General features: G+C 41.5%; 1 protein-coding gene across 1 annotated transcript; it reads left to right on the top strand.

The window, feature by feature from the left end:
• On the top strand, nt 1-27,680 carry ANKRD29 (ankyrin repeat domain 29). Its single transcript, XM_066546480.1, has 11 exons — nt 1-14; nt 1,037-1,058; nt 2,338-2,448; nt 4,158-4,256; nt 5,953-6,051; nt 12,274-12,372; nt 15,259-15,357; nt 21,149-21,247; nt 21,707-21,802; nt 22,867-22,965; nt 24,210-27,680. Exons 1-11 carry the CDS (start codon nt 1-3, stop codon nt 24,291-24,293), a joined length of 921 nt encoding a protein of 306 aa, XP_066402577.1. The 3' UTR covers nt 24,294-27,680.
• Nucleotides 27,681-27,720: the final 40 nt, after the last annotated feature.

Below are 27,720 nucleotides of genomic sequence, written 5' to 3'. Positions count from 1 at the left end.
ATGAGGCTGTACTTGTAAGGTGCCCAGATCATCTGAATCATTTTGCACTTTCATTCATCTTAGCATGTACAATAGCTCAGATTTGCATCTGATTTTTTAATCAAATCACTGGATGGTTGATAGTCTGAGTGTGCTATATACTCTACTTTTATACAAGGGATCCCAAGCAACACAGGGGCACAAGGTGAAGTAAAAGTGCTTAATAGGAGTCGGCTCAAATGAGAAAAAACTTAGTTTGGTGTCCTTGGTGCACTGAAGAATTCTTCCATTGCTTGGGTCTGATCCAAAGTATAAGGACAACTCTGCTGGAGGGCTACTGTAGGACATACAGGAGAGAAAAAAGAGGTAGGAATTTATGACTCATAAGGCCAAAGACTTTGAACTTCTCTACTTCCTGAGCAAGGTCACACTGGACATTTAGTTCTCTTCTCACGTGACTGGTGAAAAGCAGGTAAGGAGTTCCTGGATATGGATTCCAGTTCCTGCCTGCCTGACCACTGAAAGAGTTGGCCTATGATGAGCCATAATAAAATTCAGTCTGCTACTGTGCCCTTGTAGTTAAAACTGGGGTGGATTAAATAAATCTTTCCCTTTATGGATGTATTGGCATATGTCTAAAGTTTCTAAAACTTTAAGGGATAGTTTGGGACAATAAAAGATAAGGAATTTGACTGTCCCTTCAAGGTCAAGGTCTAAACATAATTCTTTTGCAATAGCTTTCCAGTGAATATCATGATAACAAAGCCAATAAGACAATATTCCTAACTGCCGCATGTGTAAATAAATATATATCTAATAAATCAGAGCAGAAAAGGGCAACGTGAGCCTCTGTGTGTTTAGGCCAATTGTTTGCTTTTACATAAAACTTTAGTTGTTCTAAGGGTAAAGGTGGGAAGAGACTACAGTGTTGCCAGCAAGGAGGGTATAATCTGCTGTCTCTACTTTAATCAACGTCATCTACAGATACTCCAGGGAAATGCAACAGCTGTGAAAAGAAGATCAGAATTTAGCTTATTGTGCTTGCTAAAATTTTCAGAATCCTGCCCCTGCGTGTGCTGGTACAAGAAATACCACTATCAATTTATAGGAAGTGATTATAATTTATTGAATGGTTGGAATGTCTCTCATCTGAAACAGCTGCCAATTTTCCAACCTAGTAATATTAAAAATGCAACCCATGGAAAGTGCTCAGTGTGACAGACCTGAGATAGATTCAGATTCATGATTCTTGTGTCTGCTGGTTTCTGCAAAGTTTATTGTCTTCATGTCAGTGAAGGCAGCAATTTAAACTGTGCTGTATATGTGCATTTTAATTATAAACCATAAAACTATTGAATCCTGATTCCCTGCCATATTACATGTGCACATTGACATTTAGACAAGAAGTGCCAATGTAATTTCTGAAGCTGAATGATTGACTTTAATATCCACTCTGCACTCTCTTTGGGTTACCCTGAAGGCAAGATATCCTCACTGCAAAGCAATGTGCCTGGGTATTTTTAACTCTGCTTTGGTGTGACTATTGGTGAAGTGGTGTTTTACACCTCTGTAGATGGTTTGAGCCCATATTAAAAAATCAACAGCACAAGCCTGCTCTAGGATATGTGTCATTGTCATCACGGTGTTTCCCTCCACACTTCACCCTTGACAGTGCTTACCTGTCAAGGCAGAATATTGGCAGCTGTCTGCATCGATTGGGCAAGGTCCATGTCTTTCCTTTCTGTCCTTTTCCTGTGCTGGAGCAGTCATCATTCGCTCCTACCCAGGAGATACTGCACATGCCCACAGTCCCAGGGTGTTAATTCCAGGAAGGAGGTAGAACAAGCAGTCTGGGAGATGCATGAGCAATACATTTCCTGTATTGGAACTTTGTGTGCAGAAAAGAAGGAGATGACAGAGAGCTAATCTGAAACCCAAGAGGATGTCCTGCAGCAAGACATGTCAGCAGGATGCTTCAGCCTAACTGTGACCAGCCCCTCCACAGAAGCAGACAATTCAGGCATCACTGAGGATGTTGTTTTCTGTGATGTTTCCCTGTGGATCTGGCCTAGCATCATCCTTTCTCATTACAGGGCAATCTAAGAGACATAGGCTGCCATGGACACGGGCAAGACTTGAAATAACATGAGGAAGCACAGGAAGACTGGTCTCTTTAATTGCAAAAATAAATTAAATTAGCTTTCTTTCCATGCTCTGGGTTTGAAAGTACAGCACATTAAGCTGAAACTTTCCTGGCTTGAATGCAGAATGTATGGGATGTGTATGCTTGCCCAGTGTATTTTCCAAAGTGATTTATTTCTGCCTTTTTTTTTTTTTCCTTTTCCTTTTTTCCACCAGAAAGAAACACCACTTGCCAATGCTGCATTTTGGGCTGCAAGAAAAGGAAACCTGGCTCTGCTCCAGCTGCTGCTGAACAGTGGGCGAGTAGATGTGGACTGCAAAGACAGCGTATGCACACAATGCACCTACAGCCACAGCACTCATTTTGCATCACTTTCCATAGCCCACCATGCAGAGGGTGTAGTAGGGATCTAACATGAAACATGAATGTCTTATGGTACTTCAGGATGATTTAAAACCTTCTCCTGTCAGTAATCAAGCTTGAAACATAAGATAAAATAGTGTGATGATTTACATCAGTGGCAAAGGGTTAAGAATTTGCCAGCATTCAAAAATGTCTCTTACACAGTTATTTGTGGTGCTGACATTACAAACACACATCCTAGCACCTCGGGCTTCTCTTTGCAAAGAAATGTCATTGTAGTAATAGATCACAGTGAAGAGTTGGCTGAATTGAGCCCAGGTAGCAATGATTCTGTCAGCTAACAGACCTTCTCATAATTAGAACAACTGCTGGCCTCCTAAATTCTTCCTCCTCCACCCAATCTCTGGACTGGGCACTAACATGAAGGCACAAGATTGCCAAGCAAGAGGAGCCCAGACACATGGCAGATTTCATGGGAATTTCCTTACTGTAATTGACATGGGTTGAAATTAATTTTGAGATTAGAAATTGGTTGATAACCGAGAAAATGAGCAGGTCTTTCTATTCTGCCTACAACACATGGAGAGATACTTGATTGTGCTAAGCTGAGTCAAACAGCAAGGGGAAAGGAGGGTGAGAAGTTCCAGGTTTCTTTTGTTTGGCATTGGGACTGACTGACACACAGTCATGCTGGTGTTGGTAAGAATTGATGCCACTTCCAGCCCAAAACATGAATTTGCCACAGCTTCTCTCACTTTGAGTACCTTCAAAGTGTAAGAGATTTTCTAAGCCCATTGACTTTAATGTATCTTTTCATTTTCATTTCATTTTTGCCCTGTAGGCAAGTATTTGTCCTACAGCACTTCTGGGGCTGCTGCTATGACTGTCCTTCTGACAAGGGAGGGAAGGTTGTTCAAATACAGGCTTGTAGTAAACAGGACAGAGATCAGTATGAAAAAATAAAGTGACTACTGTTCATTTTTTCTCAAAAAAGGCTAACTTTGGACAAGAACTTTCACACTGCACTGCAATAATAATTGTATCAGACATACACATTTTCTAGACTAATTTTTTTACAATTGAGACCACAGGTTCCTTTTTTGTAATGTCACCCATTCCTTCTTTAAATTGAGCTGTTGTGTGAGAATGGTTTTGAAGGATGTGTTTCATCCTTATGCATGTGGTTTCTGCATATTGTCCATACACTGCCTACATATAAATCTTCATTCACTGGAAGTGACCTTATAGTGTACTGAGGGAGTTGAACAAAGATTTCTGTACAGAAAGTTCTCTCTTATAATGTGAAGAGTCACTGAGTGAGTTTGCTCTCATTATTTGGATAGGGAATTGCTGTTCAAATCACCCAGCCCCTTCTCCTGACTATGACTCAGAATTCTAAGTGACTCAGCTGAGTCACTCAGTTCCTGTGTCTGAGGTTATTCTTCTGGAAATGATGCAAAGAACTTTGGGATTCTCTGCTTAAAAAGAGGAAAAAAAAAAGCTGTTTAGAAACTAAGCCCTTTTTTTTAATACTTGTTGCACTTATTTTGGGACAATAAGGTATCATAAGCTCCCTCCAGCTTTTTGGCAGAGATGCTGTCTCATCCAGACAGCCTGATTCATTGCTGTAGGTGTCTGTTGAAGGTACTGACTTGTTTTTCCTTACTCCCAGCTTGGCACAACAGCTCTGATGGTAGCATCTTACTATGGCCACATAGATTGTGTACGGGAATTGGTGTTGCAAGGAGCAGATATCAATCTGCAGAGAGAGGTAGGATTCAAACAGGGCCTGATTAAGTGACTGTTGGTTTGTTACAAATAATAAGAGTGTTGTCTGCTGCTTGTTGCCAATTGTTTCTTTGTCACTTGCTGTATAGTGTATTTATAACATGTATAACAGGTTCTGTTCTGAGGACATCAGGGAATCAGAGATCTGGAGTTTACAGTAGAAAATCAGATGCCAGAGGTACATTTATAATAACTCATGAAACATTTTCAGCACATCTGGTTGGTGAGGGTCAGTTATATCTGGGATGTAACCCCCCAGGGTTATGCCATTTATGTATTTGCAGTTTTACTTTTTGGCACAACAGTTTACAGATCTCCAGATGGGATAAATAATAAGAAGACTTTCACCTTTTGATTTGCAGCCTGGTCATTAAAACAGAGTGGATGCCATTGCTAGCACAGGGATTAGTTTTGACTCTGTATGTTTTGGAGTTTCTGCCTTTTAGTCTGAGCCAACTCATCTCCAGAAGTCACACAGCTGTATCATTTGCACCTTTCCCTGCATCCCTGCTTGGCATTCAAGGCATGTCTTGCACCATGACATCAGCATGGAAGGGACATCAGCAACTGATTTTTTTGGGAAATTGCCTTTCACTCATACTCCATGCAGACAGTTGTAAGGATTGCAATTGCTCTGCATGTTGACTGCTCAAAGAGCAGAATTGCCCTGGGACAACCACTGGTTTTAAGAGAAGAGGAGTATAAGCAGGGCATGAAATTACATGGGATGGTGGCAGGTCGTGCAGGATAGCAGTGTGCTCATTGCTCAAACAGTACAAGCCAAGGTTTCTTACTTTCCTTGGTTACCTGGAACCAGAGCATTAATCTCATGCTGACATCTGCACATTACTGAGTCAGTGAATGCCCTGTTTGATGATGTAGGTGTCTTTGCACTTACCAGCCTAAACTTGCTCTAACCATGACTGTCAGTGTCTTTCAGTGGGGTCCTGTTCTAACAAAACATGGACCTAAATATGTCCCTTCCCTCAGGTAAACATTGCTTGGAAAGAAGCAACAAAAGAAAAAGTTAAGAACAGTTTTATGGAGCTGCTCTTGATTATCACTCAGGAAATACTGATCCAACAAGCCAACAAAAAAGAAAAAACATTGAAAGCCTCCAAAATCACTTTGTTGCAGAAAGGGAGCAAAACAGATGAAGTTTAAGTGCTAAGGACCAATGGCACTGTTCTGTAACTAAGTGCAGTTACTCCAACCAGTGCCCTTGTTCTCTGAAGTTGTTGTGAAGCTCAGGGAAGTGAGAGTTCAATAAATGTGCCCAGGAGAGTGGGCTCTGAAATTATCTAAATGGGCCAATGTACTATTGTAAAGGCTTTGGGCACTGGAGTGAATTTCACATCTAGCTCCCATTTCCTGTACTTTTGACATGGGGTGAGAGAGCCCAAAGTCAGGAAAGCCTGCATCTATCTTCCTTCCTTCCCTTCCTTCCCTTCCTCCCCTCCCTCCCAAATGTATGGTGCTGGACAGATTTTTCATTGCAATGGGAAGAAGACTGAGTTAAAGATACCTGGTGTCCTCTGGAGTCTTCAAATTCATCATGTCTTTTCAGCTGACATTCAACTGATTGAGCCTGATACTTTTTAATTTGAAATGTCTATATGTCAGTCAATTGTGTCATGTGTTTGTTATTATTTTAATCCTTTTTAATTTTTCCTTTACAGTCAGGTGCAACTTCTCTGTTCTTTGCTGCACAGCAAGGCCACAACGATGTAGTGAAGTTTCTCTTTTCATTTGGAGCCTCCACTGAATTTAGGAATAAAGTAAGATGATGTGTTTATTTTTGCATGCTGATACATCCTGACAGTCAAGGCTGGGTTTTTTTCTTCACATGAAACATGACACGGAAGTGTTAAGATGATGAAATTTCCTCACGTGAACATTTTTGAGTAATGCAACACATTGTGAAGTATTAACTTTGGACTAGCTTTTCCTACCTAGACTGAATGGCATAAGTTCATCAAGGTCCCTTGATAGTGATATGAGTCTTTCTTCATAAGCCATCCTCCAACACAAGATCAAAGGGCCTTCTTGTACGTACCAGCTAGGATCCTGATTTAGGTGTTTATGTCCTCTGGTTGCATAGAACTTACATTTCATCAGCGTTAGGATGTCTCTGCGTGCCACCATAGGATACATAAGAATATAATGCCTTCAGCCCTCCCTAAATTCCCACTTCCCCATCTGGGACAAGAAGATTAAATGCTCCTCAGAGCTTTTACTTATTTGTTCAGGCAAGTTCCTTTCCAAAATCTTCTTAGAATATCCAAAAGCACAGGTGGCAGGGCCTGGGTTCCTCACTCCTCATGGGGTGAACAGCAGCAAGATCAGCAGTTCATCACTGACAGCAGTACATCAACCTTTTTTTTTTCGCCCAAGCCAGTATTAGCACCTCTGCTGTCAGCAAACAGGGGGAAAAGCAACATATTTTCATTAAGTATACTTGTCCTTGATGTGCTGGTTACATTTTGAAGCATTCCCATTATCTGGGAAGGAGGACACTTGCCAGTAACTTATCGTGGGATCCCTAGTGATGTCTTTGAAGAAGCAGTAGTTCTTTACCCCACAGTAATCAATTTCTCAAGAGATTTTAGTCTGTGATTTGAATGATTCTCTCAATCCATACCTGCTTTCTGGAGTCCCTAGAAATACAGGCTCTAAATATAAGGGAATTGATGGAACATCAAAAACTCAGCTCCTTATGCTCTAGGGGCTAAAAATCCTGTTGATTTGTGGCCAGAGTTCACACATGCCCATAGAGTAGGATTCTGATACCCCAGGGAGCTGTGCTTGTGGTGAGCAACTCTCTGACTGCAGCAGCAATCACTAATAAAAGCATGAATGAAATTGTGACTGTTTAACACAACACAGAGTGCAGCTGTGAAAGTTGGCAATGCAGGAGGTTGCAGTGTTAAATACAACAGCTGTATCTGACAGTGCTGAAAAATCTCATGTGGGACAAATTTCCTGGGTAAGGTTGCAGATTCAAATAAATGTTTCTTCTCTGATTTTTATTTCAGGGTATGGCTGGAGGTTAGCGAGATTCAGAGGGGTCATCTTCCCTTGCATTCAGCTGGCAAATCAGAGGCTCAGTACCTTATTCTGTCTAGAAAGACAGTTACATCTTCACTCAATATTTCCTCACCATGTGAGCTAGGAGTTTGTGAAAAGGCCAAGATTTGATCCAAGAGGTGAACAGCAGACTTGAAATTGTCTGATCCTTCATAACAATATACAATCTTTTTTGAAGCATGCAAAATATATTGATGTGAAACACTAGGGCAGATAAAAGAGAGCAAAGATCTAAATTATAAAAGAATATTCCTGTGTTCAGCTGCTCCAAATGGCTTCCATCTTTGGACAAGTGCAAGTTTGGGGTCTACTGTTGCTAAGGTGGCATGTTGCTCACCTTTAAAACTTAATTCCAGACTCTCTCTTCCTGCCTGACCCTGCTTCTGAACCCAGACCTGACTTGGTCCATATGCCAGTCCCAAGTATCTTTTGAGCTGCTGGTTGCTCTTCCTCTCCAGGCCACAGCTTTCTGTTACATCCAGACAAGCTGGTTGAAAGATAACACCAGCTCCCAGTGGGTGTAACATGGGAAACTGGCTGGGATGTGCGTGTGAGATGATTATCCAGCAGCATCACCCAGCGTGTGCCTGAGCAGGAGGCACCAGCCAGGTGTAGTGCATGGACAGTCCACATCTTCCACTGTATCAGTTCAATCTTTCAATCAGTTCAATCTGATTTAATAATGTGGTTTTCATAGCTTGGAATACTTCCATTGTTCTTTTAACAGTTGACCAAGGTGACAGGCTCCTCTATCCCTCCCAAACCCTAGAAACAATATAGTTGATAAAATACACCTTTTCAGGTTAGGGACAAGTCATTTTCTCACTAAGACACTCATCTGGGAGCAGCACTGGAAAAGATATGGCTGATCCTGTTTTTAAAGGGCAGTACAAAATTAATCCATTTGCAAAGAATATATATATATTTCTATTATAAACTACAACATGGATTTGGAATAAACGCACAAATTTAATCTTATCTTAGAAAACAGAGACTTAAGGGAATGCAAAGCTCAACATCTTTTTCATGTACTTATCTGTAAATTGTGATTACTACATTTGTTACTCATATATGAGAATTCTGGAGAACTATCTTAATACAGGCATGCAATTCTTGTTAAGCCTTGTATCATTAGAATTTATATTTGCTATGGCAGGCAAAGTAAAACTACTCTAAAATAGTATAACAAAGTAATTAGCAATAAATGCTGATTTTCTAAAGAGAATGAATAGTACTATTGAAGGTTAATTATTATATAATTATTACATATAATATTAGTCATTAATATTATTCTGAACTGTCCCAGTCTGACATCCATAGAAATATTTAATAGGTTGAAGCTTTTTTCTTTTATTCTGATAGATGTGATAAGCAAGTGAGTTCTTAAAAAGCATGGTGGCATGTTTTCTGAGCAGCACTGCAGGTTGAACAGTATGTCAGAGGCTGTTTGTCAGCAAGCACTGATTGAGTTCTCCTCCTCTGTTCCATTTTTAAGAGATGGTAAAACAAGGTATAATTCTAAGCTATTTCAGGTGATGAAATAGGAAAGGGGTCAGCAAGTAGACAAGGAAGTCTACACCACTTAGCGTGGTCATACCCAGTGCTTCTGTTCCAAGTATTTTCACTGCAGATCATCAGCTGCTGTCATGTGCTGGCAGTGAGGAGGCCAGACCCGGGGCAGGGCAGAAAAATGGTTTCAGGGGAAGAATTGCAGAGGTAGCTGAGAAAAGTCCAGCTCCTATCTGAGCTGGAAGTAGTTGCAGGATTAATAGAAGCTTCATTGTGTCAGGAAAACAGGATATGAGCAAGAAGTGAGCCCAAGGCAATGTGCCATCTCTAAGAGGTTGCACAGTGGCCTCCTGCCCACTGTAGAAGGGGTGATAGCCCCAGGAGCCCCTCAGTGCTTGCTCACATGTCCAGCTCCCACTTGTTGCCCAGGTCAGAGTTTCCAAGAGGCTTGCCAGTACCAAAGACGCTGCTTCAGCTTTTTAGTTAATCTCAGCTGAAGCCAAAAAGGAAAGAGGTAATCACATGTCTGAAAGGGATGTTATAACTCCATCATTTACTTTTTTTTTTTAATTCCCCACAATTTATCTGCTTTTCCTATGGTCCGTAAAACATTGGGGTCTTCAGCTAAAGTTTGCTGGAGTTAAGTGTAAGGGAAAACCAGATTGAAGCTCAATAGAGGCAAGAGGAGGACTGAGTAATAAACCATTGCACTGTTTGACAATTCCTTGATTTAACTAAGTGCTGTCTTATCACATGGTCAGTGGAAAAGTTTCCTGCCCCCAGCTTCCCTTTCTTACAGAAGGGTGTATATCTGATTTTTCACAGTGGTACCCCCAGCTCAGAGCATGCAGTGAAGTCCCAATCCCTTCTGTTGAATGTGTTCAGCTTCATATACCAGACAGACAGTAGAGCAGGGTTCAGTTGTCCTCCTGATCAGGTACCAGATCTTTGAGCCCAGGAATTGTTACACACTTCTCTCTGCCACAGTAAATATTTGATTCAGAATGAACAGATGAAACTGGGAACCATCCAATGATCCTCTTCTAACCCCTGGACCCTGAGCAGACTGATCTAGGAAAACTTGATCACTTTAGTCTGAAAGATCCAAATGGTGTATTTTGGAATTGTGTTACTCTTTCCAAAAAAAAAAAAAAAATTATCTGTCTAAAACTGTTCACTGGGTTGAACCAAACACTTGGTCGGGAACCCCTTTTTGAATTAATTAACATGTCTTGAGAGAGTTTTGCCATTCCTAACCCCAAGCTGTCACATGTCCCGAGGTGGGATCACACATTGGGATTCCAAGTGTTGGGCTTCAGCTCTGCTGGGCCAACTGGGGTTAGCTTTGTAGGTCTGCCTTTTACTTGGGACCTGTCACTTGGTTCCCTACAGAAATTATGATAATAACCAAACAATCTTCTAAAAATAACAGAAGTTTGTGGAGAACACAGGAATTTTAGAAAACAAAAGCCAAACCATAAAGCAGTAAACAAACTTTTCCATATGCAACCAACTGAACATGTCTATTTACCCTCCATACATGGAACTTTAATATTTTTAAGCTTCCTAAAACTTTTCCTTCCCTGCCTCTCCACAGAGGACCTTAAGTCTGGATAGCACAGTTTCTGTTCTTAATTCACTAACCTTTCTCTCTCAACATCGTTCAGGGGAAAAGTCTTTAAAAATTTCTCTGGTTTTTTTTTTGTTTTGTTTTGTTTATAGCCCTTTGATCCAGTAAATCACCCCTTGAACAAAGTGGCTTTCACTTGGCTGGGGAGAGGAAATAGGTTACATGAAGCTATTAGCTTTTCCATTGTCTTTTAAATGTGTATAAGGTGTTTTTTTAATCAAAGAACAATTGTGATTGCTTTTGTGTTTTGTTCCAGCAGTTCCCACTAAGTTACAGTAGTTTAATTTGGCAGGAAAGTCTAATTTCTCATAAGAGAAACTTAACTCCACTGACCTGATTACACACTGTACTTAGTCAAATAATCCAGAATTAATAGGCAATTCATAGACTGTCACACAACAGCCTCACATCTCTGGCTTTGCTGACACCCAAGCCTCTTTTCTTTTCAATATTGTGGCAGGAAGGGTGAATATGGGGTTTTGGGGGTAGTTATAAATAGTGCCTGTGGATTAGTTCAGTCATGTCAGAGCTTGAATTTTCACCAGGCTATTACAGCCATGAAATTGCACCATTGATTAATAAATTTGATTGGTGCTTCTCGTTATAAAAGACACATTTGGTCACTCAAGCCGCAACTTCTTTTGTGGATATCTGTCTGTGTGGAAAATTTCAGACAACTTTGGAGATGTTTCAGAGAGCAAGTCTGGGCCAAAGCACAGTCTTGTGTCCACATTAATAGCAGCTCTAGAAACCATTTAGATGAAATACTTTAGATAGTTTATTTTGCGGAGGAGAGGCTTGAGACTGGGAGAAGGCAGGGGAGGAGAGAAGACCTGTGGTGGGGGCATTTTGGGGTGTGCATCATCTTTGCATGATGGCATGGTGCCATACCAGGCAGATGACAATGCCTTGCTCTGCATAGCTCTGTCTGAAATACTGGTAATTTCTGAGTGGGGCACAGCACATTTAAGATGGCAAGACCCACGTTTCTGTCTCAGATGTTTGAGCTGGTTTGGAGTCAATCACCAGTGACACTGAGGTGTTTCCCTTCTCAGTTGGCTCCAAAGGGAACGTTTCTACAAGGAGGGATTGATGCATGTGCCTAGGTCTCCCTTTAGTGGTGATGTGCAGTAACTCTAACTGCCTGGGACTGATCCCACCTGCAGGGATCGCTTCTCAAGCAGCAGTAACAGTGCTTTCAGTGCTGGTCGTGCCTTTGGCCAGACTCACATTTCCACAGACAGCTAGCACACTTTAAAATGCTTCCTCTCTGCTCAGCTTCAGGCCAACAAGCCACCGATGAGAGACAGGACAAAACAGGGCACAAGGTTCTGGCCAAAGAAGAGCAGATGGTCAACAGGCTCTGGAGCAGTGGAAAGGTGTGCTGTCCTTCCATCAGTAGAAGAGTTTGGCAGGCATGAGGAATTTGGCTGTAAAAGGAAGAGACGTGGAGGAGCTTGAAGCTGTGAAAAGAACAAAGCTTCTAATGGCAAGGCAGAAGATGAGGAATGAAAACCTGAATTTTCTTCATTCCTTTCCCTCCCTAAAAAAATTCAGGAGAAAAATTTATATAGTGACTGAGCCAAGTTGAAAGATTTACATGTCAACACTTGGCATTAAAGTTATGAAAGAGTCAGTAGCTACTCCTTACAGAACTGCTGTGAGCCAAATTCTGAACAGTCTTAAAGTTTGTCTCTTTTTTTTTTTTATGGTGAAGTTCAGCCCAGCACCTGACCTCTCACCTGGCTGTACCCATTCTTTTTTGTTTTCACAGGATGGAGGCACAGCTCTACTGGCTGCCTGTCAGTACGGGCATGCAAAAGTCGTGGAAACTCTGCTGAAGCACGGCGCCAACATTCACGATCAACTCTATGTGAGTTATTTGACACACACAATATTGACAATGGTGGTGGTGGAACAAATGTGCTGTTGCTTGGACAACAGCAGACACCCTGGCTCCAGCACAGACAGGCATTTGCCAAACACTGCAGTTTTATAGTACTCTATTCCTCTAAGATGTGGATTTTGTTAACTGTCTGCTTTTCATGATGCTGAGAGAAGTAGCACAAAATCAGAAAAGATTCTTTGGCTGCCTTTTGGTTCATGATCTGTATGGAGGATATGTACCAAATGTGGAACAGACTTGTGCTACTCATTAGCCTTGGATGAAAGAGTGTGTCATGTTCTACCATGATTTGCAGGAGAGTGAATAGCTCTAGAGCCTCTGAAGTACATTAGTTTTCTGCCAGAAAGAATAGCAAAAATGAAAATCTTTAAATTACTTAAAAGCAGGGTTTTTTTAATATCAATTAAAATTATGTTATTTGATATTTGTGAATCCCCAGTTTGGCAGTGTTTTGGGCAAAGTAAGGTTAAAATGGCTGAACTCATGTTGTTTAGTTGACTTTTCTGAAAGTTGGATTGAACCAATGAAGCTCTGGATTTAATTTTCTCTAACAGAGACACAGATAAGTTGAGCTTTTTGACATTCAACAGAAACAAGTAGCAGATTTTGCCTCTGCTTCCCACCCCACTCTTTCCTACCCCAGGGCACTCAAGACTGACAAAGAGGAAGTTGTTTCTCTGAGATATATGAGTTTTTTCAGCTGTTTCCATTGGCTTTGGATCTGCAAGATGCTGTTGCAATCCCTACTGGCTTGCAGGGGAGCTGAGAGCTGGTGACTGCAGAAGTGGTCACAGGGGGATCCCACCTCAGTGTTGCCTCACCCCTCATTTATAAATAAGGTTGTTCCACCCTTGGTGTTGTGCAAATTGTCTTTCTGATCTGAGGGCAGTGATTCATCCCTCTGCAGGGTAATCCCAGGGGCTGCCACTCAGTTTAAAAATAGCTATGCTGCCACACCTGCAGACTCTTACCCAGAGGTCAAGGCAGTAAAATTACTTCCTTGTTTTCTCTTCTGGAAATGAGCAATATTTGCAATTGGATTTTAAAATGTGCTTTTATTGCTCACAGACATTGGGCAAAGCCAGTCAGAAAGAGTTGTGTAATAAAATAAGAATATGATCTCTTGAAAAAAATGTTGTCTAGCTCTTTTTATGGGCCAAGCTGCATTTGTCAAGTGGTGCCTGGATGGCAGTTTCACTGGCAGCCAAATGGGAGGGATTTTGAGCATGCATTTGGATACTGCTCCCAAAACCATCAAGATCAAAGTTTTAATCCTAAATTGACTCATGTGAGGTGTCAGGAGAGCAAGAGACAAAAGAATACTCTAACTAAATAATATTTCTTGCAAAAATGTGTTACAGCCTCAAAAAAGCATTCTTATTAGAGCATCCATTCAAATCAAATAGATATCAGTGAATGCAAGGTTCTCCATCTTGATTGATCCTACAATAAAGAGTTTTTTTAATATTACACAACTTTGTTTACTTTCTAAATTGAAGTGTTCTCTGTCTCTGGAGGAGAGTGTTCTCTGTCTCTGATACTGCCAGGTTTTTTCATCTATTCACACAGCAAACAGAGAAAACAGCCCATCAGAGGGCCCGGGGACAGGCATTAATAGTTCCAGCAGACACCTCTTTTGTTTACCAGGACATTTGTCTTGAAATCAATCTCAAACATCCTGAATTCAGTCCCTGGGGCACTATATTCAACTCATGCTTCACCAAGTCTGTGCTGAGTTTTTCACTAGAGGAGTAACTGTGCACACTCTCTCTGCAGACAACAGCATTTAGTCCCAACATAGTGATATGCCAACAGCAGGCTTTCACTAAAATGCTCTGTATTTTGTGATAAGCACCTGCCTGAGTTGGTATGAGAGGTGTACTTGCACATCTGAGATGCAGGAAAGGGGTTAATTCCTGTCTCTATTTAAACAAAAAGATTCTCGCCTCCTGGGAAAACTTGTCCGAGCACATCCTGTGCATAGTGCTGTGGATGTAGGATGGGTAAACACCTGTCCCACCCTCAATACAGATTTCTAGTTATAGTTGGTTAGATGGATTATAATGCTGTTTGAAAATGTTCCATCAAAAACACTTAATGAAATATGACTTATAATTTTTTTTTCCTATGGAAGGGGTTTTTCTGAAGCAAAATTCTGAGAACATCTGCACATGAAGGGCATGTCAAAGAAAAATAAAACCCTGGATTTGTTCATAATTTATTCTTTCACAAGCTTTTTGCAGGAAAATTCTGGTTTCTGATATGGCTACAAAATACTTTTAGATGACTAAATTCTTGTAGAAGAACCTTCACCTAGATTACAGGTGAAGGTTCTCCTACAAGATGTGCCAGAGCAGAAGCATGGTGGTTTCTGGGCTGGCACAGTAGTATGGTACTGGCCTTACTCCTTCAGCCTCAAGAGCAGCCTTCAGTGCTGGGCTCTGCAGTCTTGCAAAGTACCTGACATGTCTCCACCATGTATCCATGTAGCAGAACACTTCTGCATGAACATATAAAAGCTAAATGAACCTGTATTGCTGTACAGGAGCTAATTTCTAATTATGTAGCTCAATGCCTCAAAGAACTAGACTCTTAGTATTCCAGACACAGGATTTAATGCTGGATTTGAAATATGATGGGAGCCAGTATTTGTGCATACTGAATGAAAATGTTGTCACGGTTTATTATGAACTAGACTGTGCATTTGTGTAGTTATTTCTTGAGCATGGCTGTATATCTGCTGTTACAAAGCATAATGACTAAACACTGAGAACTTAATTCAATTTGATTTGGTTTTGTGTGGAAAAAGGGCATCACTTCAATGCAGTGTAAGACTGATGTGTTTGTTCTTAGGATGGAGCTTCTGCAATTTTCCTGGCGGCACAAGGAGGATATCTGGATGTCATCCGATTGCTGCTTTCTTCAGGAGCAAAGGTCAACCAGCCACGACAGGTATGATCAACACCTCAGGGCAGAATTTTATAGTTCTAATTTTATAGTTATGAAAATTAACACTGGAATTTCCTCCAGGCATTGGGTTCCTGTGGAGGTGTTTCATTGGAAGGTGGTTTGTGGCTGTGTCAACATTTAGTTCAGATTGGTAACATGATTTTGAAGACAATATTTCAGTGATTTCTGAAATAATTGAAACTGAAAGCTCTGCTCTACATCTACACGCTACACCCCATGAGCCACCATCCCTGGAGGCTTTTAAAAGACAGCATAGATGTGGCACTTGGACACATGATTTGGTGGTAGACTTGGCAGTGCTGGGTTAATGGTTGGACTCAGAGGTCTTTTCCAGCCTAAATTATGCTATGATTCTAGAGCAGATCAAGCCACTGACTGGAACATTTTCAAACAGCATTATAATCCATCAAACCAACTATAAGTTGAAATCTGTATTGAGGGTGGGACAGGTGTTTACCCATCCTACATCCACTGACTGCTCCTTTAAACGGGTTAGAACCACACGCATGTTTGGGTCAGGCACCAAGCTGAATCAAAATAAAACCCTCCATCAACCCTCCAGTATGGAATGTTGGATGTAAGTGCCTTGCACTACCTCTTGCAACTACCAATCTGTGTTGTACATTACCTTTGAAGGTCTACACAGCCTACAACATCCCTGAGTTCTTTTGAAAACTGTTTGAAAAGCTTTTGAAAATCTGGGCACTCTGGGAGGAGGCAGCAGTAAATTTGAAATCTCCAGACCTTTTAGACATGGCTTTGGTGTCAAAGTTTATCTTTGACAAACGTTTTTATTTTTAGTTTAACTTTTGTTTATTTGTTTGTTTTACTTTGTGTCATTCCTGTGTACTCTGAAATTCAAGCATGAGTGTTGCCTTCATCTCTGGAAGTTCTTGATACATAAGGAAAGCTTTTCTCCCTATTTCCAGCTAGTCACTCTAGTGGGCCTGATGTTGCTAACACATACAACCAGAGGCAGCTGTAAGCATGAAATTAGCTCCTCTGCAAGCAGTAGGGCTGCTGTTTGATTATTGAATGGGAAGTGTGAGCTAGATTTGTGGCTGGTTCAGAGATCCCTGCTAGGGGGTCAGGGGCTGGATCCACTCTGCATCACTGGATGCTGGAGTTAGGTAAGGGTGCAAGGGGCTTTCTAGGTTTTAAACTAACTGTGGGATAGGTAAGCATAGGTGATATACAGAGACATGCTTTCCAAATAGAAGGGTTTCTTAATTGTTTAGCTGTTTTTGACTCTAAAATCAGTGCCTAAACAGCCAGAGGTGGAGTTGCACAGCTAGCTTAACACCCAGCCCATAGAAATGTCTGGTTAGAGATGGAGCTTCTCAGGAATCTCTACCTGCTTTAAGAGACCCTTGCCTGTGTTCTGCTGAAACCCTGCAGGCAAGGTAGCTGTCCTGGGTCTTCAGTGCACATTTGAAATTGATGGGATAAGGTCTTGTCCTTGTAATTAGTCATGCATGTCAGCCAGGTGGCTGTGATCACTGACTGCAGCAAGTGAAAAAGCAGCAGGCAAGAGCAAATGAGTGTGAAAACTCTAATAACAGTGGACAACGTGGCATGAGACAAGCTCTGCCAGGTATTTTCAGTATTTCCTTTCATCTGCACCAAAAGCCTGACAAATCATAGCCTGACAACAGACACTGCTCTATATGCTTCTGCTTCATGTGTAGGTCTGTGTACACTCCTAGCTGTGGAAAGAGGATGGGTATTTTTAACTGAAACAGTTTTCCTGCTGCCCCTAGCCCCACCTCTGAGCACCAGAGCTGTGCTGGCAGCTACCCCCTGCACTGATGCTGCTCCGAGGTTGCCTCCACACTGTCTCCCTAGAAAAAGCTTAAGAAATGTTAAAAGCTGTTAATTAAGTTTAAAGTTTCAATGTAGAAGGAGAGACCAAGGTATGCATTAATGCCTTTTGAGTAAGTCAAAATAAGGTTGGGGAGCTTTAGATCTGGCTGAACCCTGTTGCCATTAAAACTGCTTTCTGCTATCTGTAATTATAATGCAGCTAATTCTTTCTGACATTATTTTTTTAGCTCTCTAATCCAATTTCTACAGCACAATGTTTCACGAGGCAATTTTAAATCTTATTTGAGGCAAAGTCTTGTCTCTGTGTGAATGTTCCTCCTGGCTCCTATGTTTCATCTCCAGCAGGACAGACCTTCTTTGCTTGAGGGTACCTCCGATCCCTGCTAAGATTATGCCTGGATAAGTGCATGGCATTTGTGTTTGGGCCCACTGTAATCTGAAACATTTCCTCAACAAATGGAACATTTTTACTGTTTAATTAGTCAAGTAATGGTTGGATGGACTTCAGTCTGTTTCTTACTAACAAATGGATTTGTACTTAGTTAGAAGGGGGTGTGCTGGTCATGAGGAATGTAGCTCAAGAAGGGGCAGTTTTGATGCCAGACAATTCTCCTTTACAAGCTACATTGCTCTCACTGTGGTAAAAAACTTTTCCAGGCAACATTACCTCAAATACAGGGCTGCAGAGTGCCAGGTGTGAGTTCATCTTCTCCTTCCTCGTGGTTTCCAAGTTTTCCTCTCTACCTAGGGAATTTGGTGGCTTAAGCCATGGACCTGCACACATGTGTCTGCCTTCTGTGTCTCCTCCTGCTGCTGTGGTGGGTACCAGTTCCCCCTCAGTCTGGTGTCCCACCTCCTGTCCCATGTCTGACACCACAGAGCATTTTGGATAGTCCTGGCTGTCCATATGCAAGCACTTCAGCTCTCACAAGACCAAATAGTGAAGCTTCCTGCAAAGTTTCTTCCCTGGCAGTGTCCTTTCTCTCAGGTTGTAATTACCTTCTGCTCTTGCCAAAATTGAGGAGCTGGGCAGGAATTCTTTTGTCATCTTTTTGTCTAGACAGAGCTGGGGGCAATGTCTGAAGCCTGCTACAGGAGATGTTTCTATGCTTCTTCAACTTACAAAACAAAGCTGTAAGATTCTTTGCCAATGCTGTTTTGGCAGTCTGTGTCCCAACAGGCTTTATTCTGGCTGGCTAAGCAGATTCAAAATAACCTGAAAATTAATGACTTTTTTCTTAGCACTTGATATGCAATTACAAATACATGTAAGCCAGTAAATCTATATAGGGTGCACTTCAGCAAGCAAGAAATTTGCTATTGGCAAATTAGTTGTAGTAGTGCAAGTGGACTAATAGGCAGAGCAGTGGAGGATATGACACTGAATAGCCTGAGAGTAGGGGTTGCCTGCCCCTGGAAATGCCTCCTGGAAATTTGAGGAGTCTTTCACCTCCCACTCCCATATGGCCTTTTCTAAAATGTCAAGCCATAAGCAAAAATTGAGATTCAAAGCTGCAAGATGAAGTCATTAGTTAAGGGCTAAGAGAAAGAACATTAATAATTTCAGTCAGAGTATATTTGGAATTTCTGGCTGCTGGATATAAATCAAGTGTTGTCCATATATACTAGCTTGTAACCAAATGTGGGAAAAAGAACACCTTACAAACATGTGGGATATTTAAAATTATTCTAGGAATATAGTGATCTGCAGTCTGCTGGCTGGGCAGAGGGAAGAGGAGAGTAGATTTTTAACTGCATCTTTCCCTATTCTCACTTTCTTCCTGACTCATCTCCAAGCCCTAATATCTGTTTACACATGAATTCTCATGTGACCTCTTAGTAAAATATAGTATCTGCTTTGCATCATTCACCAACATGAAAATGGACAGAAAGCTCATCTACTCAGTATAAATATCATAGATATTTGCATAAGCCTGAGTGCTAGATGCTGACCATAGTCAATGTGAGCTCATCATTATCTTCACTGTCTTTCTTCTCTTCAGGCTAACTCCTTCAATACAGCCACTCTTCCTCATAATGTACTTTGGTCTCTATCCTATAGCTGAGGTGCTGAGGATAACATCTGACAACAATACTATTAATGACAATTAACAGTAGCAGTGGTATTACTCAACATTTGCACCTCCTTTTGCTCCTTTTCATACTTGAAAATAGGGGTTGTTCCTACAAATTTCACTGTGAGTAAACAAAAGCTGCTTTATTTCCTATGCTGAGCTTGTGATTTCATTGCTTGTGTAAATACAAGTGTGGATTTGCAGAGCATCGGTTCTTCAGGCAGATTAAATTGTGCAGGCTGCTCTCAGATATTTTGCAAGTTTTACAGGCTTTTTCCAATGCATCTATTGCTATTTTCTAGAGCCCTCTGGTGGGGGGAGATTAGAAACATATGAAGTGTCAGCTTACTGAAAGGGAAAACACTAAAATAAATAAATTGGAGAGGGACAGGTTTTGCCATCAAACTAACATCACATACTCTGTATACAAGACAGCCTTTGTTATTTTTGAATCACAAAGAGCACTTGTATTAACAAGATATATACCAGAGTGAGTTCAGTCACTAATTTCAGTGAGTTAATTTAATACAAGGGTGAGCAAAGATCATCTTTCTCACCATTTGAGAATACTGAAGATCTCAGGATGTGAATTTGTTCCTTCTCAGAATCAGAAAAAGGGAAGCCCAGATTATTATATCAAAGGAAGAAATAACTTTTCTGTTTCTTTCAAAGGATTAATTCATAGTCCATGGAAAGCAGGGAACTGATTCAACAATGGTTTCCTGGGTTGCATGAGCAAGTCATAGGAATCTTCAGGTGGCACTGGGAAGAGAGACTATTTCTTTGATCAAGGTGGCAATGTTTTATTTAATGTAAAAAGTTGATTTCTCCTGAAACTTCTCATTAAAGGCTGTTTTTGCATTCTCAGTTTAGTTTGTCTTCCTCTTTCAAGCCAAGCCTACAGGCTGCAGAGGGTGGTGAGGGGAGCTGGCAAGCCCAAAAGGCAGAAGCAGGCACCCGGCTTTGTGGGGCCTCACTTCTGCGGTAAAGTCCATACAGGCAAAGCCTTTTTTAAAGGCCCATGAAAATTAGTGTGGCAGTACATAACTGCTGCAGTCTGGAGAATCAGGCCATTTAGAATCGAAAAGAGGAAAAGACACGAAACTAAATTCTACTTGCAGTGAGAAGTATTTCTAGTGCTTTAACTCCTTTTTGCCTTTGGGAAGAAAATCCATCACAAAGTTTAACTTACTCTGAATGTGCATTTTCTGAGGCTTTGTGCTCAAATAATGGTTGCATAGGACTTTTCCACAGCAGATTGTTTCATGCTGGATTCCTTGATAATTGCCTTGTTTTGTAGTGGAGTTTTGAAGATAAAATTTCTAAAATACTTACCTTCACTGTAAGGCAGGATATTTTTACCCAATTCCCTGAGGGTGGATAATGTAATTCAATACTGAAAGTTGGTGATCACCTTGCATTGCTCCCTGGCTTCTGTAAACAACTTTCACTCCCTATGTGCAGGCACCCAGCTGCAGAATCTGCCTGTGCATGCTGAGATTTGTCTGTATCCTCTGTCCCATCTAATCACCTAGAATTCAAAGTATACAGGATACCTTTAAGCCCTTATGTTTCAAATTTCCCTGTGTGTTTTAGGCATGGCTGGTGCCTTACTGGCCTTCAATTTCACAGAGCAATGCACATTTCTATGTGCAAACTATGCAAGAGAAGGCAATAAAGGGGGCTCTACTCCACAAACTGAAGCAGTCCTAACTTAATACACCAACCTACCAACGGGTTTGGACACAGCTTTGCATTTGTCTCCCTGTAGGTTTTGATTGAGTAATCGATGCACATCAATTCCAGTAGGCTTGGGCAGCAAAATATCAGAGGGCACTGCAGTGAAGCCCTCAGCAGTCCTGTTTTGTTTGCAGGATGGGACAGCTCCCCTGTGGATTGCCTCGCAGATGGGTCACAGCGAAGTGGTGCGAGTGATGCTGCTCCGGGGAGCTGAGCGAGACGCCGCGCGCGATGTGAGTAGCGCTTCCTCCTGCACTCTGTCTGCAGCTGAATGCCTCACTTGGGGGCTGTAAGTCTGCCTGGATGGAGGCTTGGTGCCACCAGAGTCCGTCCTGTTTGTCAGGTTGCAAAGTCCCACCACAGCTTTCCTTTTCTCCATTGTGTCTGGGACAGCTTTCTGGAGGGACCTTCTGGAATAAGGGAATGGAAATGTCCCCATAATTGAGAGACAAAGATGGTATATGCCGCCACTGGTTGATTTTATCCTGAAGTTTTCACCCACCAAAGAAACAATCCTCCAGGTACCCTAAAACCAGCAGCACATGCTGTGGAGGTGCCCCCTCAAAGGTGATGAGCAGAGGTGAATCTCCTCTCTGCCGCATGGGGTTTCCCTCCAGCTTTTTCTTCCCCTCCAGCTTCCCCTACAAGGAGAATGCAGACAAGTAATTTTTGATATTCCTCTTTTTTTAAAGGATGGTACCACTGCTTTACTGAAGGCTGCCATTAAAGGCTACAACAATGTGATAGAAGAGTTGCTGAAATTCTCTCCCACACTTGGCCTGCTGAAGGTTAGTAGTGAAACACAGAGATTTTTTCAGCAGAACACAAGAAAACAAAGGCTCTGATGAAAAATCTGTCATTTATGACTTCCCTAGTGGAAAATGATAGGAGTTTGAGCCAAAAAAATTAAAGAAAAAAAAAAGAAATCATCTTTTTTAGCCTTAATGCCACTCACAAATCTTTTTAAACAAAACTGTGAATTTAATTCTTGGAATGAGGAAGCACATTGTGTCACAGAAGAAATCCTACTTTTTGTCACTTGATTTTATTTCTACTGTAAGTAGATTACTCTTGAGTGTACAATTTTAACATTATACCCAGCCTTCTATTGCATTTAGTCAGAAAAATATATAAGACCCATTGTGAGCAGATTCTCTACTTGATTTTGTTTTCCTCTGAATTCATAAAGTGACTTGAAAAATAACAGCTATTTGGAAGCTGCTTTTTAATGGGTGACCTAATCTTATGTGTCCATTAATCACATACTTTGATAGCCTCTGTGCACGCAAATGATTGGCAAACTTAATGTACTTGAAAATGTAGGTGGCATCAACTTAGTTATTAATTTTGAGTATGAAATAGCTTCTGCACATATTTGAACTGTCAGTTTGCAACCACAAACAAACAAAAGGCCAGCCATAAAAACCCCCACCTATCAGCTGCCTGACACTGAGGCCATTAATCATCAGAGAGAGAAGATAAAATGCACAGATGGCTTCCATTACTGCTTGTGCTTCTGTTTCACTTGTTAATAACTGATTTTGCCAGGCAGAAACAAGTGCTGCGTTCATGTCACCTCTGATCTATTGCCAAGGCTGATTATTAAAAGGAAATACTGCTGTGGTAACGTGATCTTGACTCTCATTTTTATTAAAGCATTTAAAATCACATCCTTCACATCCCACTAGAGGCTGCTAGCACCCTAAATCAGACCCTATGCTTTTGATGACCTAATCTCTCCCATGTTACTTCTTTCTCGCTTGTAGGTCTGTTCTTTGCAAGCATTTGTGTTTCACTGCCTTTTGCTTTTCTTCCCATGCACGGGACAAACACCTCCACTGGGATTTCCTAGAATGGGACCTCTGCTCTGCATGCAGCTGTCCTGAGTGGCAACGTGAGGACAGTGGCGCTGCTCCTTGAGGCAGGAGCGGATCCGTGCCTGAGGAACAAGGTGGGTCCTGGCTCTCCATCCTTCCAGGCACAGTGGAGTACTCAGCAGTAGAGCCATGTGTGCCATCGAGGTGGGGGCAGCCCATGCTTCTATGTAGAATTCAGGGCATTGCCAATACAAAAAAAAAAGATTAAAAAATCCCAAATTACATGCACCTTTCCCATATCTTATGTAGACCTGTTAGGTTTTTTTATTAGTTTCGCATTCTTTTGATAACAGCAATTTTTCTATAGGAAACTTACCACAGTTTTATCCCATGAAGTGTTTTAACATTACATGTTTCATAATTTCTGAGAATATGTCTTCTTCTGGCATGTTTCTGAACTATTTGCTGCTAGGGTTTGATATGGGTTTGTTAAGCTGTAAATGAATGGTCTGGCATTGACTTCTGGGTGAGTGAAAGTTTGTAAAACAAGTAATCCAGCACATATGTTTTAAATATTTTGGTCATTTAATATAAAATCTGTGGCTGTTAATTTCTGCATCATTCCACTTGATGGCAGCACAGTTAATGCCACTCAGACAGTAGCCTCTGTTAATAGACATTTTGGGTTTATAATAGAACCTGAAAATGCACAAGGTCTTTCTGCTGCTGATAATGATCTACAGCAGCAGGGGTGTGCAGTAGAAGAAAGTGGCTGAAACCTCTCCTACTGATTTTTTTTGTTTTGTTTTTTTGTTTTGGTTTTTTTTTTGTTTTTGTAAACACATGCCATTTGGTATGACAGTGTATATTTGTAGGACAGAATTACTGATTTTCAGAAATAGCTTCATCATAAATACTTTGTGTTACCAAAATTGTATTCAATAAATAAACAAAAACAATAACAAACTCATGTTCTATTACCAACCTTACAGCATAACAGTATTTTAAGTCAGGCCTTGGAGTTTTATGGACATTAGTAGATAAGGACCTGCCTCATCTTCCCTGAACAATCAGCAGCTATGCTCTCCTTTACATCTGTGGCAGAAGCATAGGGAACCCAAGGGCATTTAGGCTGGACAGTCAGCACAAAATAAGCTGTCACTCAAATTCCATTCTGGGATTGTTTTGAAGACTTAAATGAGACTTGAACAGTGAAAGATGGTTTCCTAAGATATTTTCAACAGTGCTGGAGACAACGCTAGAAAAAGCCCATGTCATTATAATGACCAGTACAATCTTCTCTAGGGTGTAATGCTTTCAACCATGATTGGGAAATACTCTTTCATTTCTGCTAACCTCAAGGGGTTTTTCGTTCCAGGCAAATGAATTGCCAGCAGAACTAACAAAAAATGAACGCATCCTCCGACTCCTCCGTGCAAAGGAAAAGCAAAGGAAAAGCTAATGCAGCTCTACAGCAGATGCAGTTTGACAGAGATGTGCCCTGACCACAAACAGCATGACAGTAATCCTAGGTTGGAACAGTTTGAGAACTGATTAGCCTGTCTAGTACACGCTCCCTGAATGCACCAGGCCCTTGCCGAGGGTCACCATGGGCTGGGGCCTTCACCCGGCGTCACTGAACGCGGGACCATGATGAGAGCAGGAGGTGGCCCAGGAGCTGCCTCTGCACCACAGCCCTGCCTGTCCTCTGGGATCCCACCGCTCCCAGCACCCACGTTTGCTCCCCATGCATCCCAGCACAGGCAAGCACCCCTGCTGCTTCAGACACGCATCCTCACGCTGTCATGGCACACACCCGTGACAGTGTGGGTAGGGAGCACTCGGCCCTGTGCCAGAAGGATACCCTGACCTTGCAGCTGCTTGGATACAGCTGGTCATGGAGCAGCCCCATGGCGCCCCTGCCCTCCATTTGCTGACAGTGACCATTCCTCTCTACCTCCAAGTGCCACGTGAGACTAGAGGTGAGATGCTGCCCGAGCCATCACAACAGCAAAAATTCTCCTGTCAGCCAGGGCTGAGGTAACATTTTTGCTACTACATGATGCTCCATAAAAATGATCAAGAATATTACAAATGATGTCAAAAGCTACCAACCAAACAAAAAGCAAGGGGAAGTCCTCTCAATTGCAGCATCTTGATCTGCCAATCTGTCCAGCAACAAAAACACAGCAGAGCAGTTGATTTTGAGATGCCTACGCAGCTCATGGGGATTCTTCCCCAAATTTGTGCGCCTTTTTTTGGGCAGAGGAGGACTGGTTGCTGAGCAAACCAATAATGCCCAAAAGCGCATTTTTCCACAGGTGCAAGTACATCAGAAACTCAACTGTCAGGCACAACAAACCGCACAGATGCTACACAAGTGGTATGTGTATGTTCTGCACCCAGATATGTGACACTATGGTTTGGTACCCACAGCTACTATGCAAAGCACTCATTCCCCAAGTCTGTGGCAGGAGCTAAGGGAGAAGTGCACAGTGCACAGGTGATTCAACAGTTGATGAGAGGGTCACATGTGGCCATACCTGAACAGACCCACTAATTATTGCAGAAAATGGAAAATTAAGTCTGAACAGCAGTTTTGGCCTTTATTGTGGTCAAGACACTTAGACATGCTACTAGTGCCTGTGTGGGGAAGGCAGTGCAAATTGCAGGTGGCTTGTGAGGACCTATGTTTTAACCATTTTGCTCTAAGACACCCCATTAAAACCCAGTCATTTCTGCAGTATAAACAGTATACACCATGTCCTGTTAGCCACAAAAACATTAGAGATTAGTTTACAGTGAGTTGAGGTAAGAGGTTAGTTCAGTACATAAATCCAGTCAATTTACCCACTTTCACACCTTGGCAAATTATTGAATTGCTTTAAAAGCTGAAGACAAGGAAGATTGTAAGGACAAAAAATAATTCTTGCTTAAGAAATGTCTGCCTGTGTTTCAGCTGAACTGCTGCATTTTTGCTTTGGTGAGTTAAAAGGAAATCTATAAGTGAGCTAACACAAATGAATGTAGTCTATGTATTGCAAATTAGCCATATGAATTATCAAATTATAAAGTTATTCCTTTTGTGAGTAAGTTAGGTAAGAAGTCAGTGTTCTGGTGAAGAGAACAGAACCAGGTGTACCTTTTCCTGCATGCTGGAATTCCTATTCAAGTTCTATTCTGCATTAAATAGGAAAGCTTTAAGTTTTCCAACAATGTAATAGGAAAAATTTATTTGTTTAGGTAATTTATGCTGCTGTATTTTTAAATGAAAATAATGTTGTGCCTAACAGAAACTTGCAGATGAACTGGTGCAGAACCAAAGAATTATGCAAGATGCTTAAAGAGTGATTGTATCCAGGGTTAAGTTCTGCAAGAGACTAAAAAATACTGAGCATGCAGAAATCTCAAGAGCCTTATTGGGATCTTAAATTGCACAGCATTACAAGGGACTGCACTCTAATTTCTTTAACAAACAGCTCTGGAGAGGACAGGTTTATTTGGAGCCTCCAGTGGGCTGAAGATGAACATACTTCAGATACTATTTTGGAGAACAGTAGAGGGACTCTGGGCAGCCTGGCCTCAATACTAATCTTTCACCCTAAATTTTCTACAGATCAACAACTGGCAACAACTACGCTCTCAAGGTGAAAAGCCCTTTCATATTTGTAAAGGAGGTGAATAATTAGAAGGTCTTCAGTAGCTATGCAATAAATACTCTTAATATCAGACAGGCTGTAGTAATCACACAGTCCTCCTAAAAAATGTGGAAGCACCCATTTTTGGTGAAGGTCTCCTATTTTTTCTTGATAGCAGAGCATAGGAGAGAGGACAAGGCAAGGCAACAGTGGTCCTGCAACAGCTGAAGTAAGGAAGCTGAGACATCAAATGCAGGTATCCAGTATCTACAGGTGGTCCTTCCTTTCTGCCAGGTATATTTTCTTGGGAGAGTTGTCTCATCCCAAAGGGAGCAGTTACTCAGCAAAGAGCTTCTTCAATATGCCTGTCCATGAGAAGATGCATGTCTGCTCCTCACCACTTAGAGTAGGAATTTCCAAGTCCTGTGTCCAGCTGCCTCTATGAATGGTCAGTGCAGCTGGGGATCTCTTGAAACATGTGAAGAACACCTGGGTCCCTGTGTCCCATAGAGAGCATCTGCTGACCTTCTGAGAGGATACAGCTACCAGGTTTGGGTGGGTTTTTTTGTTTGGGTTTTTTGTTTGTTTTTTGTTGTTGTTGTTGTTGTTTTTGTTTTTGTGGGTGGGGTTTTTTGTGGTTTTTTTTCTTTTTTTTGGTTAGTTTTGTTTTGTTTGTTTTTTTGGTTTTTGGTTTTGGTTTTTTTGAGTGATCTTGTGCTATAATGGGCTTTTCTTATTTTTGAACAACATTTGAAATGTGGGGCTAGCACAGGTTAAAGGGAGACATTTGCTGGTCTCTTCTTGCTCTTGTTAGTGCTGGCTGATACAACACACAGGATCTGTCATGGAGAACTGGCACTGAAGTCTTTCTCTGCCTGATTCAGGCTGAAGTTGAATCTAGCTTCAGCAAAGACACTATTCAACCAAAATGAGACTTCTGGCAAGGAAACCTTCTTTTTGGGAGCATTTGTTTCATCTTGGAGCCTTTGGAGAGAGGGATGGTTTCAGTTTTGGGCTCCCTGTAACCCAAAGGTGCTTAATCTGCCTGTATATGGGCTCTAAAGTTGCAATACTGTTTATCACCATGCAATTAATGTTTTCACAAGGAAACCTTTATAATTATTAGTATTTATGTAGCTGGTGTTATCTTTAAAGTGTTCAGTAAATACTGCTGTGGTTTGTTTGTTGTATTAAAAAGGAAACCCGTTTTCCCTTGGTGGCTGAAATGATTCACTAATACTGGCAGCTGTT

The sequence above is a fragment of the Molothrus aeneus genome, chromosome 1 (assembly GCF_037042795.1).
Source record: "Molothrus aeneus isolate 106 chromosome 1, BPBGC_Maene_1.0, whole genome shotgun sequence".
Taxonomy (NCBI): Eukaryota; Metazoa; Chordata; class Aves; order Passeriformes; family Icteridae; genus Molothrus; species Molothrus aeneus.
Note: the sequence above shows the minus strand (reverse complement) of the source record. Positions and strands in the feature narration are given on the sequence as shown.